At 50.1% G+C, this 18,245-nt stretch overlaps 1 protein-coding gene across 4 annotated transcripts in view; it reads right to left on the bottom strand.

Moving 5' to 3' along the window:
* Positions 1-18,245, bottom strand: part of lrrc34 (leucine rich repeat containing 34) — a 187,769-nt gene that overhangs the window by 125,833 nt on the left and 43,691 nt on the right. For all 4 annotated transcript variants that reach the window (XM_068041610.1, XM_068041612.1, XM_068041611.1 and 1 more), the window contains one exon: positions 3,864-3,928. In XM_068041610.1, coding sequence (XP_067897711.1) covers positions 3,864-3,928 — 65 coding nt within the window. The remainder of the gene's footprint in view (positions 1-3,863; positions 3,929-18,245) is intronic.

The following is an 18,245-nucleotide window of genomic DNA, read 5'->3' as shown; positions in this document are numbered from 1 at the left end:
CCCGGTCTTTCCCCATAGCCCTGTATCAATCCCAAACTAATCCCACTGCCCCGGTCTTTCCCCATAGCCCTGTATCAATCCCAAACTAATCCCACTGCCCCGGTCTTTCCCCATAGCCCTGTATCAATCCCAAACTAATCCCACTGCCCCGGTCTTTCCCCATAGCCCTGTATCAATCCCAAACTAATCCCACTGCCCTGGTCTTTCCCCATTGCCCTGTATCAATCCCAAACTAATCCCACTGCCCTGGTCTTTCCCCATAGCCCTGTATCAATCCCAAACTAATCCCACTGCCCCTGTCTTTCCCCATAGCCCTGTATCAATCCAAACTAATCCCACTGCCCCGGTCTTTCCCCATAGCCCTGTATCAATCCCAAACTAATCCCACTGCCCTGGTCTTTCCCCATTGCCCTGTATCAATCCCAAACTAATCCCACTGTCCCACTCCCCCCCCCCATAGCCCTGTATCAATCCCAAACTAATCCCACTGTCCCACTCCCCCCCCCATAGCCCTGTATCAATCCCAAACTAATCCCACTGCCCTGGTCTTTCCCCATAGCCCTGTATCAATCCCAAACTAATCCCACTGTCCCACTCCCCCCCGCCCCCCATAGCCCTGTATCAATCCCAAACTAATAGGAAGGAACATAGGAGCAGGAGTAGGCCATTCAGCCCCTCAAGCCTGCTCCACCATTTGATAAGATCATGGCTGATCTGATTGTGGCCTCAACTCCACTTTCCTGTCTGTCTCCCTTGTCAATCAAAAATCTATCCAACTCAGCCTTGAATATATTCAATGACCCAACCTCCATTGTTTTCTGGGGAAGATTCACTAGAGTTTAGAAGAATGAGAGGGGATCTCATAGAAACCTACAAAATTCTAACAGGACTGAACAGACTAGATGCAGGAAAGATGTTCCCGATGGCGGGGCACTCCAGGACCAGGGGTCACAGTCTAAGGATAAGGGGTAAGCCATTTAGGACTGAGATGAGGAGGGATTTCTTCACCCAGAGAGTGGTGAACCTGTGGAATTCTCTACCACAGAAAGCAGTTGAGGCCAAATCATTAAATAAATTCAAGAAAGAGTTAGATATAGTTCTTAGGGCTAAAGGAATCAAGGGACACGGGGAGAAAGCGGGAACAGGGTACTGTTCATGATCGTATTGAATGGCGGTGCAGGCTTGAAGGGCCGAATGGCCAGCTCCTGCTCCTATTTTCTATGTTTCTAAGAGAATTCCACAGACTAACGATCCTCTAAGAGAAAAAGATTTCTCTTCATCTCCGTTTTAAAAGGGAGCTTGCTTATTCTTGATCTGTGACCCCCAGTTCTAGTCTCCTCCACAAGGCTCCTTAGACAGCATCTTCCAAACCCGTGACCTCTACCAATGAGAAGGATGAGGGCAGCAAATGCATGGGAACACCACCACCTGCAAGTTCCCCTCCAAGCCACACACCATCCTGACTTGGAACTATATCGCCGTTCCTTCACTGTCGCTGGGTCAAAATCCTGGAACTCCCTTCCTAACAGCACTGTGGGTGTACCTACCCCACATGGACTGCAGCGGTTAAAGAAGGCAGCTCACCACCACCTTCTCAAGGGCAATTAAGGATGGGCAATAAATGCTGGCCTAGCCAGCGATGCCCACATCCCTGAATGAATAAATTATAAAATATTTTAAAAGAGAAAACATCTTCCCGGTATCCACTGTATCAAATCCCCTCAGGATCTTCTAGATTTCAATAAGATCACCTCTCATTCTTCTAAACTCCAATGGGTAAAGGCCCAACCTGTTCAACCTTACTTCATAAGCTAAGTCCTTCATCCCAGGAATTAGTCAAGTGAACCTTCACTGAACTGCCTCTAATGGAATTATATCCTTTTTCAAATAAGGAGACTGAACTGTACACAGTACTCCAGATGTAGTCTCACCAAGATGCAGTAAAACTTCCCTACTTTTGTACTCGATTCCACTTGCAATAAATGCCAACATTCCATTTTCCTTCAAAGAACAAAGAACAGTACAGTACAGGAACAGACCATTCGGCCCTCCAAGCCTGCGCCGATCTTGATGCCTGTCTAAACTAACACCTTCTGCACTTCCGGGGACCGTATCCCTCTATTCCCATCCTATTCATGTATTTGTCAAGATGCCTCTTAAACGTCGCTATCGTACCTGCTTCCACCGCCTCCCCTGGCAGCAAGTTCCAGGCACTCATCACCCTCTGTGTAAAAAACTTGCCTCTCACATCCCCTCTAAACTTTGCCCCTCGCACCTTAAACCAATGTCCCCTAGTAACTGACTCTTCCACCCTGAGAAAGGTGGAAGATGGGGCGGCACAGTGGCGCAGTGGTTAGCACCGCAGCCTCACAGCTCCAGGGACCTGGGTTCGATTCTGGGTACTGCCTGTGCGGAGTTTGCAAGTTCTCCCTGTGTCTGCGTGGGTTTCCTCTGGGTGCTCCGGTTTTCTCCCACATGCCAAAGACTTGCAGGTTGATAGGTTAATTGGCCAGTATAAATTGCCCCTAGTATAGGTAGGTGGTAGGGAAATATATAGGGACAGGTGGGGATGTGATAGGAATATGGGATTAGTGTAGGATTAGTATAAATGGGTGGTTGATGGTCGGCACAGACTCGGTGGGCCGAAGGGCCTGTTTCAGTGCTGTATCTCTAAAACTAAAACTAAAAAACTAAAGAGTTTCTGACTATCCACTCTGTCCATGCCGCTCATTACTTTGTAAACCTCTATCATGTCGCCCCTCCACCTCCGTCGTTCCAGTGAAAACAATCCGAGTTTATCCAACCTCTCCTCATAGCTAATGCCCTCCAGACCAGGCAACATCCTGGTAAACCTCTTCTGTACCCTCTCCAAAGCCTCCACATCCTTCTGGTAGTGTGGCGACCAGAATTGCACGCAATATTCTAAGTGCGACCTAACTAAGGTTCTGTACAGCTGCAGCATGACTTGCCAATTTTTATACTCTATGCCCCGACCGATGAAGGCAAGCATGCCGTATGCCTTCTTGATCACTTGCTGTACCTGCATACTAATCGTTTGTGATTCATGTACCAGGACACCCAGATTCTTCTGTACCAGCAAGTTCTGCAATCTCTCTCCATTTAAATAATATACAGCTTTTCTATTCTTCCTGCAAAGTGGACAAGTTCACATTTTCCCACATTATACTCCATCTGCTAACTGTTTGCCCACACATAACCTATCTCTAACCCTTTGTAGACCCTTTACCTCCTCATCGACAACATACTTTCCTACCTATCTTGGCCTCCCCATAGACCTGTATCAATCCCAAACTAATCCCACTGTCCTGCTCTCTCCCCATAGCCCTGTATCAATCCCAAATTAATCCCACTGCCCTGTTCTCTCCCCAAAGCCCTGTATCATTCTCAAACTAATCCCACTGCCCTGGTCTCTCCCCATAGCCCTGTATCAATCCCCAAACTAATCCCACTGCCCTGCTCTCTCCCCATAGCCCTGTATCAATCCCCAAACTAATCCCACTGTCCTGCTCTCTCCCCATAGCCCTGTATCAATCCCAAATTAATCCCACTGCCCTGTTCTCTCCCCAAAGCCCTGTATCATTCTCAAACTAATCCCACTGCCCTGGTCTCTCCCCATAGCCCTGTATCAATCCCCAAACTAATCCCACTGCCCTGCTCTCTCCCCATAGCCCTGTATCAATCCCCAAACTAATCCCACTGCCCTGCTCTCTCCCCATAGCCCTGTATCAATCCCAAACTAATCCCACTGCCCCACTCTCTCCCCATAGCCCTGCAACTTTCTCAAACTAATCCCACTCCCCTGTATCAATTCCAACCAATCCCAGTTGAATCCTATCACATACCAGAAGCAGCTTTCCAATAAATTCCGCTCCACAGTTTGTTAAATTGTTGAATCGTAAATCAAGACCTGAAAAATAAAAAGTCAAAAGTGAAAATGCTCAGGACACTTTGTGAAATGTTTGTTCCATTTCCTGCTCCAATTCCACAGGAAGATTACAACCAATGCATCCACTTCTTTTCAGACCCTAGTATGCAGGTTATCAGGACTAGGGGACTTGTCAGCCGAAAGTCCTATTAGTTTTCCTAGTACTTTTTCTCTAGTTATAGTGATTGCTTTAAGTCCCTCCCTTTTGCCTTTTCATTTTCTGCTTTCTTGTGTGCTTTTTGTGTCTTCTGTTGTGAAGACAGATACAAAATACTTGTTCAAAGTCTCTGCCATTTCCTTATTTCCCATTATTAATTTCCCAGTCTCATGCTGAAAGGGACCAACACTTGCTGTAGCTACTCTCTTCCTTTTAATATATTTGTAGAAGGAATATTCGGCACGGGTTGTGTGGGGGCGGGGCGGGGGGTGGAGAGATGGTGGGAGGAGGCAGTGGCGTTGTGGTAATGTCACTGGACTGGGAACCTAGAGGCCCAGGTTACTGTTCTGGCGACATGGGTTTGAATCCCACCACAGCAGATGGTGAAATTTGCATTCAATTAATCTGGGAATTAAAAAGCTAATCCAATGGTGACCATGAAGCCAACTGGTTCACTAATGTCCTGAAGGGAAACAAATCTGCCATTCTCACCTGGTCTGGCCTACATGTGACTCCAGACCCACAGCAATCTGGTTGACTTTTAAAATGTCCTCTGAAATGGCCCAGCAAGTCACTCAATTCAAGAGCAATTATGGATGGGCAATAAAGTCTGGCCTAGCCAGCAATGGAGCGGCACAGTGGCGCAGTGGTTAGCACCGCCGCCTCACAGCTCCAGTGACCCGGGTTCAATTCTGGGTACTGTCTGTGTGGAGTTTGCAAGTTCTCCCTGTGTCTGTGTGGGATTCCTCCGGGTGCTCTGGTTTCCTCCCACAGCCAAAAGACTTGCAGGTTGATAGGTAAATTGGCCATTATAAATTGCCCCTAGTATAGGTAGGTGGTAGGGGAATATAGGGACAGGTGAGGATGTGGTAGGAATATGGGATTAGTGTAGGATTAGTATAAATGGGTGGTTGATGGTCGGCACAGACTCGGTGGGCCGAAGAGCCTGTTTCAGTGCTGCATCACTAAACTAAACAATGCCCACATCCCACAAATGAATTTAAAAAATCAGCTCTGAATACCAAGGAAAGTGAGGGTTCATCTGGTGCCAAGGCAATGGCCATGGAACCACAGGTGGATCAGTGTACAGGGGGGCACGAGGAAGACTGGAAGAGCAATAGTGATAGGAGATTCAATAGTCAGGGGAACAGATAGGCCTTTCCAGGATGGTGTGTTGCCTCCCTGGTGCCAAGGTCAAGGATGTCAGTGAATGGCTGCAGAGCACCCTGAGGGGGAGGGTGACGAGCTAACAGTCGTGGTTCACACTGGTACTGACGACATTGGTAGGAAAAGGGATGTGGTCCTGCAGAAAGAGTTTAGTGAGCTAGGTAGGAAATTAGCAAGCAGGACTTCAAAAGTTGTAACATCCAAATTGTACCATAATTTCGTTAGGATTTAATAAGTACTTATTTAAAATTATTTATTTAGAGATACAGCACTGAAACAGGCCCTTCGGCCCACTAAGTCTGTGCCAACCAAGAACCACCCAAGTATACTAATCCTACAGTAATCCCATATTCCCTACCACCTACCTACACTAGGGGCAATTTACAATGGCCAATTTACCTATCAACCTGCAAGTCTTTGGCGGTGGGAGGAAACCGGAGCACCCGGCGGAAACCCACGCGGTCACAGGGAAAACTTGCAAACTCCGCACAAGCAGTACCCAGAATTGAACCCGGGTCGCTGGAGCTGTGAGGCTGCGGTGCTAACCACTGCGCCACTGTGCTGCCCTATCTAAATTAATAATTAGTGCTGGAAATGTCAGTTAGAGGGGTAAAGTGCTTCACCTGTGAGATGTGGGAGGTCTGTGACGCTTCCAGCATTCTGGAGGACTACATCTGCAGGAAAAGTATCCAGTTGCAGCTCCTCACAGACCGCATGGATCGGTTGGAGCGGCAACTGGATGCACTTAGGAGCATGCAGGTGGCAGAAAGCGTCATAGACAGGAGTTTTAGAGACGTGGATACACCCAAGGTGCAGGCAGATAGATGGGTGACCGCTAGAAGGGGCAGGCAGTCAGTGCAGGAATCCCCTGTGGCTATCCCCCTCTCTAACAAGTGTACCGTTTTGGATACTGTTGGGGGGGACGGCCTATCAGGGGAAAACAGCAGCTGCCAGAGCAGTGGCACCACGGCTGGCACTGTTGTTCAGCAGAGAGGGACAAAGCGCAGAAGAGCAATAGTTATAGGGGACTCTATAGTCATGGGCACAGATAGGCGTTTTCGTGGATGTGAAAGAGACTCCAGGATGGTATGTTGCCTCCTGGTGCCAGGGTCAAGGACGTTTAAGGTGCGAGGGGCAAAGTTTAGAGGGGATGTGCGAGGCAAGTGGGTGGTGAGTGCCTGGAACTTGCTGCCGGGGGAAGTGGTGGAAGCAGGTACGATAGCGACGTTTAAGAGGCATCTTGACAAATACATGAGTAGGATGGGAATAGAGGGATACGGTCCCCGGAAGTGCAGAAGGTTTTAGTTTAGGCAGGCACCAAGATCGGCGCAGGCTTGGAGGGCCGAATGGCCTGTTCCTGTGCTGTACTGTTCTTTGTTCTTTGTCTCTGAACGGACAGGGGGCATTCTGAAGGGGGAGGGTGAACAACAAGAGGTTGTGGTACACATCGGTACCAACGACATAGGCAGGAAGAGTGATGAGGTCCTGCAGGGGGAGTTTAGGGAGTTAGGTAGAAAGTTAAAAGACAGGACCTCTAGGGTTGTAATCTCGGGATTACTCCCTGTGCCTTGTGCCAGTGAGGCTAGAAATAGGAAGATTGTGCAGTTAAACACGTGGCTGAACAGCTGGTGTAGGAGGGAGGGTTTCAGATATCTGGATCATTGGGATCTCTTCAGAGACAGATGGGACCTGTACAAGAAGGACAGGTTGCATCTAAACTGGAGGGGCACAAATATCCTGGCTGTGAGGTTTGCTAGCGTCACTCGGGAGGGTTTAAACTAGTGTGGCAGGGGGGTGGGAACCAGAGCAGTAGGACAGCAGGTGAAATAAATGAGGGGGAACTGGTAAATAAGGCCAGTAAGACTAAGAGGAAGAGCAGGCAGGGAGATGTTGCTGAGCACAGCAGGACTGGTGGTCTGAAGTGCATTTGTTTCAATGCGAGAAGTATAACAGGTAAGGCAGATGAACTTAGAGCTTGGATTAGTACTTGGAAATATGATGTTGTTGCTATTACAGAGACTTGGCTGAGGGAAGGACAGGATTGGCAGCTAAATGTTCCGGGATTTAGAAGCTTCAGGCGGGATAGAGGGGGATTTCAAAGGGGTGGGGCAGTTGCATTACTGGTTAAGGAGAATATCACAGCTGTACTGCGGGAGGACACCTCAGAGGGGTCATGCAGCGAGGCAATATGGGTGGAGCTCAGGAATAGGAAGGGTGCAGTCACAATGTTGGGGGTTTACTACAGGCCTCCCAACAGCCAGCAGGAGGTAGAGGAGCAGATATATAGACAGATTTTGGAAAGATGTAAAGTTAACAGGGTTGTGGTGGTGGGTGATTTTAACTTCCCCTATATTGACTGGGACTTACTTAGTGCTAGGGGCTTAGATGGGGCAGAATTTGTAAGGAGCATCCAGGAGGGCTTCTTGAAACAATCATGTAGATAGTCCAACTAGGGATGGGGCCTTACTGGACCTGGGATTGGGGAATGAGCCCGGCCAAGTGGTCGAAGTCTCAGTAGGGGAGCATTTCGGGAACAGTGACCATAATTCTGCAAGTTTTAAGGTACATGTGGATAAGGAAAAGAGTAGTCCTCGGGTGAAGGTGCTAAATTGGGGGAAGGCTAATTAGAACAATATTAGGCAGGAACTGAAGAATTTAGTTTGGGGGCGGCTGTTTGAGGGTAAATCAACATCTGACATGTAGGAATCTTTCAAACGTCAGTTGATTAGAATCCAGGACCGGCATGTTCCTGTGAGAAAGAAGGATAAGTTTGGCAAGTTTTGGGAACCTTGGATAACATGGGATACTGTGAGCCTAGTCAAAAAGAAAAAGGAAGCATTCGTAAGGGCTGGAAGGCTGGGAACAGATGAAGCCCTTGAGGAATATAAAGACAGTAGGAAGGAACTTAAGCAAGGAGTCAGGAGGGCTAAAAGGGGCCATGAAAAGTCATTGGCAAACAAGATTAAGGAGAATCCCAAGGCTTTTTATACGTATATAAAGAGCAAGAGGGTAACCAGGGAAAGGGTTGACCCACTCAAGGAAAGAGGAGGGAATCTATGTGTGGAGCCAGAGGAAATGGGCGAGGTACTAAATGAGTACTTTGTATCAGTATTCACCAAAGAGAAGGACTTGGTGGATGATGAGCCTCGGGAAGGGAGTGTAGATAGTCTCGGTCATGTCATTATCAAAAAGGAGGAGGTGTTGGGTGTCTTGCAAACCATTAAGGTAGATAAGTCCCCAGGGCCTGATGGAATCTCCCCCAGAATACTGAGGGAGGCAAGGGAAGAAATTGCTGGGGCCTTGACAGAAATCTTTGTATCCTCATTGGCTACAGGTGAGGTCCCAGAGGACTGGAGAATAGCCAATGTTGTTCCTTTGTTTAAGAAGGGTAGCAAGGATTATCCAGGAAATTATAGGCTGGTGAGCCTTACGTCAGTGGTAGGGAAATTATTAGAGAGGATTCTTCGGGACAGGATTTACTCCCATTTGGAAACAAACAAACTTATTAGCGAGAGACAGCATGGTTTTGTGAAGGGGAGGTTGTGTCTTACTGGTTTGATTGAGTTTTTTGAGGAAGTGACGAAGATGATTGATGAAGGAAGGGCAGTGGATGTTATCTATATGGACTTCAGTAAAGCTTTTGACAAGGTCCCTCATGGCAGACTGGTACAAAAGGTGAAGTCACACGGGATCAGAGGTGAGCTGGCAAGATGGATACAGAACTGGCTCGGTCATAGCAATGGAAGGGTGCTTTTCTGAATGGAGGAATGTGACTAGTGGTGTTCCGCAGGGATCAGTGCTGGGACCTTTGCTGTTTGTATGATATATAAATGATATGGAGGAAAATGTAGCTGGTCTGATTTGTAAGTTTACGGACGACACAAAGGTTGGTGGAGTTGCGGATAGTGATGAGGATTGTCAGAGGATACAGCAGGATATCGATCGGTTGGAGAATTGGGCGGAGAAATGGCAGATGGAGTTTAATCCGAACAAATGTTAGGTAATGCATTTTGGAAGATCTAATACAGGTGGGAAGAATACAGTAAATGGTAGAACCCTTCGGAGTAATAACAGGCAGAGAGATCTGGGCGTACAGGTCCACAGGTCACTGAAAGTGGCATCGCAGGTGGATAAGGTAGTCAAGAAGGCATACGGCATGCTTGCCTTCATCGGTCGGGGCATAGAGTATAAAAATTGGCAAGTCATGTTGCAGCTGTACAGAACGTTAGTTAGACCACACTTAGAATATTGCGTGCAATTCTGGTCGCCACACTACCAGAAGGACGTAGAGGCTTTGGAGAGGGTACAGAGGAGGTTTACCAGGGTATTGCCTGGTCTGGAGGGCATTAACTATGAGGAGAGGTTGGATAAACTTGGATTGTTTTCACTGGAGGTGGAGGGGTGACATGATAGAGGTTTACAAAGTAATGAGTGGCATGGACAGAGTGGATAGTCAGAAGCTTTTCCCAGGGTGGAAGAGTCAGTTACTCGGGGACATAGGTTTGAGGTGCGAGGGGCAAATTTTAGATGGGATGTGCGAGGCAAGTTTTTTACACAGAGGGTGGTGAGTGCCTGGAACTTGCTGTCGGGGGAGGTGGTGCAAGCAGGTACGATAGCGACATTTAAGAGGCATCTTGACAAATACACGAATAGGATGGGAATAGAGGGATACGGTCCCCGGAAGTGCAGAAGGTGTTAGTTTAGACAGGCATCAAGATCGGCGCAGGCTTGGAGGGCCGAATGGTCTGTTCCTGTACTGCACTGTTCTTTGTTCTTTGTACTCCCAATACCACATACAAGTGAATATGGAAATAGGAGGATGAATGTGTGGCTGGAACGATGGTGCAGGGAGGGCTTTAGGTTCTTGGGTCACTGGGACCAGTGCCGGAGTGATGTTTTCAGGGCTGGGATGGTGGGCGCGGAGAAAACTCTTGCGAAGGGGTTGAAGGTCAAAGTTAATGAATTTCGGGGGTAGAAAAAATGTTTGTGGGGAGAGGGCAATTCATAAACTGATTAGTCATTGGTGGGGTGAGAGATGGGATTGGAACTTTGAATAAAATATTAATTTAAATTTTAAAAAAAATGTAAAACTGTCACTTTAAAAATGTAAACAGTGACTCCTGATAACGCAGCACCCACTGACGTCATCAGAGTGCTCCAAGCTGCCCATGTGCACAACTACATCTTGCCAGGACTAAGTGGTGCAAGCACGGGAGGACATCATAGGGCAGCGCCAACGTCTTTGCACACGCTGAGAAAGCGTCATCGGGTATCCAGCCCCCCACTCAGCTGGAGGGAGCGGTTGAATGGGAGACTTTGAGGTTGGAACTCAAACCCGTCTCGGCAACTCAAGGCTTCCTCCCCCACTCCCCTGACCAATTGTTCCCTGCTCCTCCCCACACCCTCCAGCCACCAACTCGAGGCCGTGCTGCTTCCCTCCTCTCAGCCGCTCGCCCCTCCGTCGCCCGATCACTCCTTGCGCCCTGCCATGCTTCTCGGGCGGCGCATAGAGACCAGTCCAAACTAATCCCAAACTAATCCCACTGACCTGCTCTCTCCCCATCGCACTGTATCAATCCCCAAACTAATCCCACTGCCCTGCTCTCTCCCCATCGCACTGTATCAATCCCCAAACTAATCCCACTGCCCTGCTCTCTCCCCATCGCACTGTATCAATCCCCAAACTAATCCCACAGCCCAGCTCTCTCCCCATAACGCTGTATCAATCCCCAAACTAGTCCCACTGCCCCGCACTCACCCCGTAGCCCTGTATCAATCCCCAAACTAATCACAATGTCCTGCTCCCTCCTCATAGCCCTGCATCAATCCCCAAACTAATCGCACTGCCCCGGTCTCTCCCCATAACCAAGCATCAATCCCAAATTTATCCCACTGCCCCGCTCTCTACCCATAACCCTGTATCAATCCCCAAACTAATCTCAATGCCCCGCTCTCTCCTCATAGCACTGCATCAATTCCCAAACTAATCCCACTGTCCTGCTCTCTCCCCAAAGCCCTGCATCAGTCCCCCAACTAATCCCACTGCCCTGCTCTCTCCCCAAAACCCTGTATCAATCCCCAAAGTAATCCCACTGCCCTGCTCTCTCCCCATAACCCTATATCAATCCCCAAACTAATCCCACTGCCCCGCTCTCTCCCCATAACCCTGTATCAATCCCCAAACTAATTCCACTGCCCTGCTCTCTACCCATTACCCTGTATCAATCCCCAATCTAATCCCACTGCCCCGCTCCCTGGTCATAGCCCTGTATCAATCCCAAACTTATCCCACTGCCCCGGTCTCTCCCCATAATCCAGCATCAATCCCAAACTAATCCCATTGCCCCGCTGTCTCCTCATAGCCCTGCATCAATCCCCAAACTAATCCGACTGCCCCGCTCTCTCCCCATAACCCTGCATCAACCCCCAAACTAATCCCACTGCCCTGCACTCTCCCCATAACCCTGTATCAATCCCAAACTTATCCCACTGCCCCGCTCTCTCCTCATAGCCCTGCATCAATCCCCAAACTAATCCCACTGCCCCGCTCTCTCCCCGTGGCCCTGTATCAACCCGCAAACTAATCCCACTGCCCTGCTCTCTCCCCATAACCCTGTATCAATCCGTAAACTAATCCCACTGCCCCGCTCTCTCCCCATTCCCTGTATCAATCCCCAAACTAATCCCACTGCCCCGATCTCTCCCCATTCCCTGTATCAATCCCCAAACTAATCCAACTGCCCTGCTCTCTCCCCATAACCCTGTATCAATACTCAAACTAAGCCCACTGCCCCGCTCTCTCCCCATAGCCCTGCATCAATCCCCAAACTAATCCCACTGTCCCACTCTCTTCCCATTGCCCTGTATCAATCCCAAACTAATCCCACTGCCCAGCTCTCTTCCCATAGTTCTGTATCAATCCCAAACTAATCCCACTGTCCCACTCCCCCACCAAAACCCTGCATCAATCCCAAACTAATCCCACTGCCCCACACTCTCCCCATAGCCCGATATCAATCCCAAACTAATCCCAAACTAATCCCACTGCCACTAGCTCTCCCCATAGCCCTGCATCAATCCCAAACTAAGCCCACAGCCCCACTCTCTCCCCATAGCCCTGCATCAATCCCAAATGAGTCCCACTGCCCAGCTCTCTTCCCATAGTTCTGTATCAATCCCAAACTAATCCCACCACCCCACTCTCTCCCCATAGCCCTGCATCAATCCCAAACTAATCCCACTGTCCCACTCTGTCCCCATAGCCCTGCATCAATCCCAAACTAATCCCACTGCCCAGCTCTCTTCCCAAAACACTGGATCAATCCCGAAACTAATCCCAGTGCCCCGGTCTCTCCCCATAGCCCTGGATCAATCCCAAACTAATCCCACTGTCCCACCCTCTCCCCATACCCCTGTATCAATCCCCAAACTAATCCCACTGCCCCGCTCTCTCCTCATAGCCCAGTATCGATCCGCAAACTAATCCCAGTGCCCCGGTCTCTCCCCATAGCCCTGTATCAATCCCAAACTAATCCCACTGTCCCACCCTCTGCCAATACCCCTGTATCAATCCCCAAACTAATCCCACTGCCCCGCTCTCTCCCCATAGACCTGCATCAATCCCCAAACTAATCCCACTGCCCCGGTCTCTCCCCATAACCCAGCATCAATCCACAAACTAATCCCACTGCCCTGGTCTCTCCCCATAACCCTGTATCAATCCCAAACTAATCCCACTGCCCCGCTCTCTCCTCATAGCCCTGTATCAATCCCCAAACAAATCCCACCGCCCCGCTCTTTCCCCTAAGACCTGTATTAATCCCAAACTAATCCCTCTGTCCCACTCTCTACCCATAGCCCACAATCAATCCCAAACTAATCCCACTGCCCCTCTCTCTGCTCATCACCCTGAATCTATCCCAAACTAATCCCAATGTCCCACTCTCTCCCCGTAGCCCTGCATCAATCCCAAACTAATCCCACTGCCCCGCTCTCTCCCCATAACCCTGTATCAATCCCAAACTTATCCCACTGTCCCGGTCTCTCCCCATAACCCTGTATCAATCCCAAACTAATCCCACTGCCCCGGTCTCTCCCCATAACCCTGTATCAATCCCAAACTAATCCCACTGCCCCGCTCTCTCCTCATAGCCCTGCATCATTCCCCAATCTAATCCCACTGCACCGCTCTCTCCTCATAGCCCTGCATCAATCCCCAATCTAATCCCACTGCCCCGGTCTCTCAACCATAACCCTGTATCAATCTCAAACTAATCCCACTGCCCCGCTCTCTCCTCATAGCCCTAGATCAATCCCAAACTAATCCCACTGCCCCGCTCTCTCCCCATAGACCTGTATTAATCCCAAACTAATCCCACTGCACTGCTCTCTCCCCATAGCCCTGAATCAATCCCAAACTAAGTCCACTGCCCCGGTCTCTCCCCATAGCCCTGTATCAATCCCAAACTAATCCCACTTCCCTGCTCTCTCCCCATAGCCCTGAATCAATCCCAAACTAATCCCTCTGCCCCGGATTCTCCCCATACCCCACAATCAATCCCAAACTAATCCCACTGCCCCGCTCTCTCCTCATCGCCCTGTATCAATCCCAAACTAATCCCACTGTCCCACTCTCTCCCCATAGACCTGTATCAATCCCCAAACTAATCCCACAGCCCCGCTCTCTCCCCATAGACCTGTATCAATCCCCAAACTAATCCCCCTACCCCGGTCTCTCAACCATAACCCTGTATCAATCCCCAAACTAATCCCAGTGCCCCGGTCTCTCCCCATAGCCCTAGATCAATCCCAAACTAATCCCACTGCCCCGCTCTCTCCCCATAGACCTGTATTAATCCCAAACTAATCCCACTGCACTGCTCTCTCCCCATAGCCCTGAATCAATCCCAAACTAAGTCCACTGCCCCGGTCTCTCCCCATAGCCCTGTATCAATCCCAAACTAATCCCACTGCCCCACTCTCTTCCCATAGCCCTGTATCAATCCCAAACTAATCCCACTTCCCTGCTCTCTCCCCATAGCCCTGAATCAATCCCAAACTAATCCCTCTGCCCCAGATTCTCCCCATACCCCACAATCAATCCCAAACTAATCCCACTGCCCCGCTCTCTCCTCATCGCCCTGTATCAATCCCAAACTAATCCCACTGTCCCACTCTCTCCCCATAGACCTGTATCAATCCCCAAACTAATTCCACTGTCCCACTCTCTCCCCATTCCCTGTATCAATCCCCAAACTAATCCAACTGCCCTGCTCTCTCCCCATAACCCTGCATCAATCCCAAACTAATCCCACTGCCCCACTCTCTCCCCATAGCCCTGCATCAATCCCCAAACTAATCCCACCGCCCCACTCTCTCCCCATAACCCTGCATCAATCCCCAAACTAATCCCACCGCCCCACTCTCTCCCCATAGCCCTGCATCAATCCCCAAACTAATCCCACTGACCCACTCTCTCCCCATAGCCCTGCATCAATCCCAAACTAATCCCACTGCCCAGCTCTCTTCCCAAAACACTGGATCAATCCCGAAACTATTCCCACTGCCCCGGTCTCTCCCCATAGCCCTGTATCAATCCCAAACTAATCCCACTGTCCCACCCTCTCCCCATACCCCTGTATCAATCCCCAAACTAATCCCACTGCCCCGCTCTCTCCTCATAGCCCAGTATCGATCCCCAAACTAATCCCAGTGCCCCGCTCTCTCCCCATAGACCTGCATCAATCCCCAAACTAATCCCACTGCCCCGGTCTCTCCCCATAACCCAGCATCAATCCCCAAACTAATCCCACTGCCCCGGTCTCTCAACCATAACCCTGTATCAATCCCCAAACTAATCCCACTGCCCCGGTCTCTCCCCATAACCCAGCATCAATCCCCAAACTAATCCCACTGCCCCGGTCTCTCCCCATAACCCAGCATCAATCCCCAAACTAATCCCACTGCCCCGGTCTCTCAACCATAACCCTGTATCAATCCCCAAACTAATCCCAGTGCCCCGCTCTCTCCCCATAGTCCTGTATCAATCCCAAACTAATCCCACTGTCCCACTCTCTCCCCATACCCCTGTATCAATCCCCAAACAAATCCCACCGCCCCGCTCTTTCCCCATAGACCTGTATTAATCCCAAACTAATCCCACTGCACTGCTTTCTCCCCATAGCCTTGTATCAATCCCAAACTAATCCCTCTGTCCCACTCTCTACCCATAGCCCACAATCAATCCCAAACTAATCCCACTGCCCCTCTCTCTGCTCATCACCCTGAATCAATCCCAAACTAATCCCACTGCCCCGCTCTCACCTCATAGCCCTGCATCAATCCCCAAACTAATCCCACTGCCCCGGTCTCTCCCCATAACCCTGTATCAATCCCAAACTAATCCCACTGCCCCGCTCTCACCTCATAGCCCTGCATCAATCCCCAATCTAATCCCACTGCACCACACTCTCCCCGTAGCCCTGCATCAATCCCAAACTAATCCCACTGCCCCGCTCTCTCCCCATAACCCTGTATCAATCCCAAACTTATCCCACTGCCCCGGTCTCTCCCCCATAACCCTGCATCAATCCCCAATCTAATCCCACTGCACCGCTCTCTCCTCATAGCCCTGCATCAATCCCCAATCTAATCCCACTGCACCGCTCTCTCCTCATAGCCCTGCATCAATCCCCAAACTAACCCCACTGCCCCGGTCTCTCCCCATAACCCAGCATCAATCCCCAAACTAATCCCACTGCCCCGGTCTCTCAACCATAACCCTGTATCAATCCCCAAACTAATCCCACTGCCCCGGTCTCTCAACCATAACCCTGTATCAATCTCAAACTAATCCCACTGCCCCGCTCTCTCCTCATAGCCCTGTATCAATCCCCAAACTAATCCCAGTGCCCCGCTCTCTCCCCATAGCCCTGGATCAATCCCAAACTAATCCCACTGTCCCACTCTCACCCGATACCCCTGTATCAATCCCCAAACAAATCCCACTGCCCCGCTCTCTCCCCATAGACCTGTATTAATCCCAAACTAATCCCACTGCACTGCTCTCTCCCCATAGCCCTGTATCAATCCCAAAACTAATCCCACTGCCTCACATTCTCCCCATAGCCCTGCTTTAATCCCAAACTAAGTCCACTGCCCCGGTCTCTCCCCATAGCCCTGTATCAATCCCAAACTAATCCCACTGTCCCTCTCTCTCCCCACAACCCTGTGTCAATCCCAAAGTACTCCCACTACCCCGGATTCTCCCCATACCCCACAATCAATCCCAAACTAATCCCACTTCCCTGCTCTCTCCCCATACCCCACAATCAATCCCAAACTAATCCCACTGCCCCGCTCTCTCCTCATCGCCCTGTATCAATCCCAAACTAATCCCACTGTCCCACTCTCTCCCCATAGACCTGTATCAATCCCCAAACTAATCCCACAGCCCCGCTCTCTCCCCATAGACCTGTATTAATCCCAAACTAATCCCACTGCACTGCTCTCTCCCCATAGACCTGTATTAATCCCAAAACTAATCCCACCGCCCCACTCTCCCCCCATAGCCCTGCATCAATCCCCAATCTGATCCCACTGCCCCACATTCTCCCCAGAGCCCTGCATTAATCCCAAACTAATCCCACTGCCACTAGCTCTCCCCATAGCCCTGCATCAATCCCAAATGAGTCCCACTGCCCAGCTCTCTTCCCATAGTTCTGCATCAATCCCAAACTAATCCCACTGTCCCATTCTCTCCCCATAGCCCTGCATCAATCCCAAACTAATCCCACTGCCCAGCTCTCTTCCCATAGCTCTGTATCAATCCCAAACTAATCCCACGACCCCACTCTCTCCCCATTGCCCTATATCAATCCCAAACTAATCCCACAGCCCCACGCTCTCCCCATAGTCCTGTATCAATCCCAAATTTATCCCACTGCCCCGGTCCCACCCCATAACCCAGCATCAATCCCAAACTAATCCCACTGCCCCTCTCTCTCCTCATAGCCCTGCATCAATCCCCAAACTAATTCCACTGCCCCGATCTCTCCCCATAGCCCTGTATCAATCCCAAACTAATCCCACTGCCCCTCTCTCTCCTCATAGCCCTGCATCAATCCCCAAACTAATCCCACTGCCCCGCTCTCTCCCCATAACCCTGTATCAATCCCAAACTAATCCCACTGCTCCGCTCTCTCCCCATAACCCCATATCAATACCCAAACTAATCCCACTGCCCCGGTCTCTCAACCATAACCCTGTATCAATCCCAAACTAATCCCACTGCCCCGCTCTCTCCTCATAACCCTGTATCAATCTCAAACTAATCCCACTGCCCCGGTCTCTCCTCATAGCCCTGCATCAATCCCCAAACTAATCCCACTGCCCCGCTCTCTCCTCATAGCCCTGCATCAATCCCCAAACTAATTCCACTGCCCCGATCTCTCCCCATACCCCACAATCAATCCCAAACTAATCCCAGCCCCGGATTCTCCCCATACCCCACAATCAATCCCAAACTAATCCCACTGTCCCACTCTCTCCCCATAGACCTGTATCAATCCCCAAACTAACCCCACAGCCCCACTCTCTCCCCATAGACCTGTATTAATCCCAAACTAATCCCACTGCACTGCTCTCTCCCCATAGCCCTGTATCAATCCCAAACTAATCCCACTGTCCCACTCCCCCCCCCATAGCCCTGCATCAATCCCCAAACTAATCCCACTGCCCCGCTCTCTCCTCATAGCCCTGTATCAGTCCGCAAACTAATGCCACTGCCCCGGTCTTTACCCATAACCCAGCATCAATCCCAAACTAATCCCACTACCCCGCTCTTTCCTCATTGCCCTGCATCAATCCCCAAACTAATCCCACTGCCCCGCTCTCTCCCCATAATCCTGTATCAATCCCCAAAATAATCCCACTGCCCTATTCTCTCCCCATAACCCTGCATCAGTCCCTAAACTA

The sequence above is a fragment of the Heterodontus francisci genome, chromosome 11 (genome assembly GCF_036365525.1).
Source record: "Heterodontus francisci isolate sHetFra1 chromosome 11, sHetFra1.hap1, whole genome shotgun sequence".
Classification (NCBI taxonomy): Eukaryota; Metazoa; Chordata; class Chondrichthyes; order Heterodontiformes; family Heterodontidae; genus Heterodontus; species Heterodontus francisci.
This window is presented reverse-complemented; position numbering and strand designations above follow the sequence as displayed.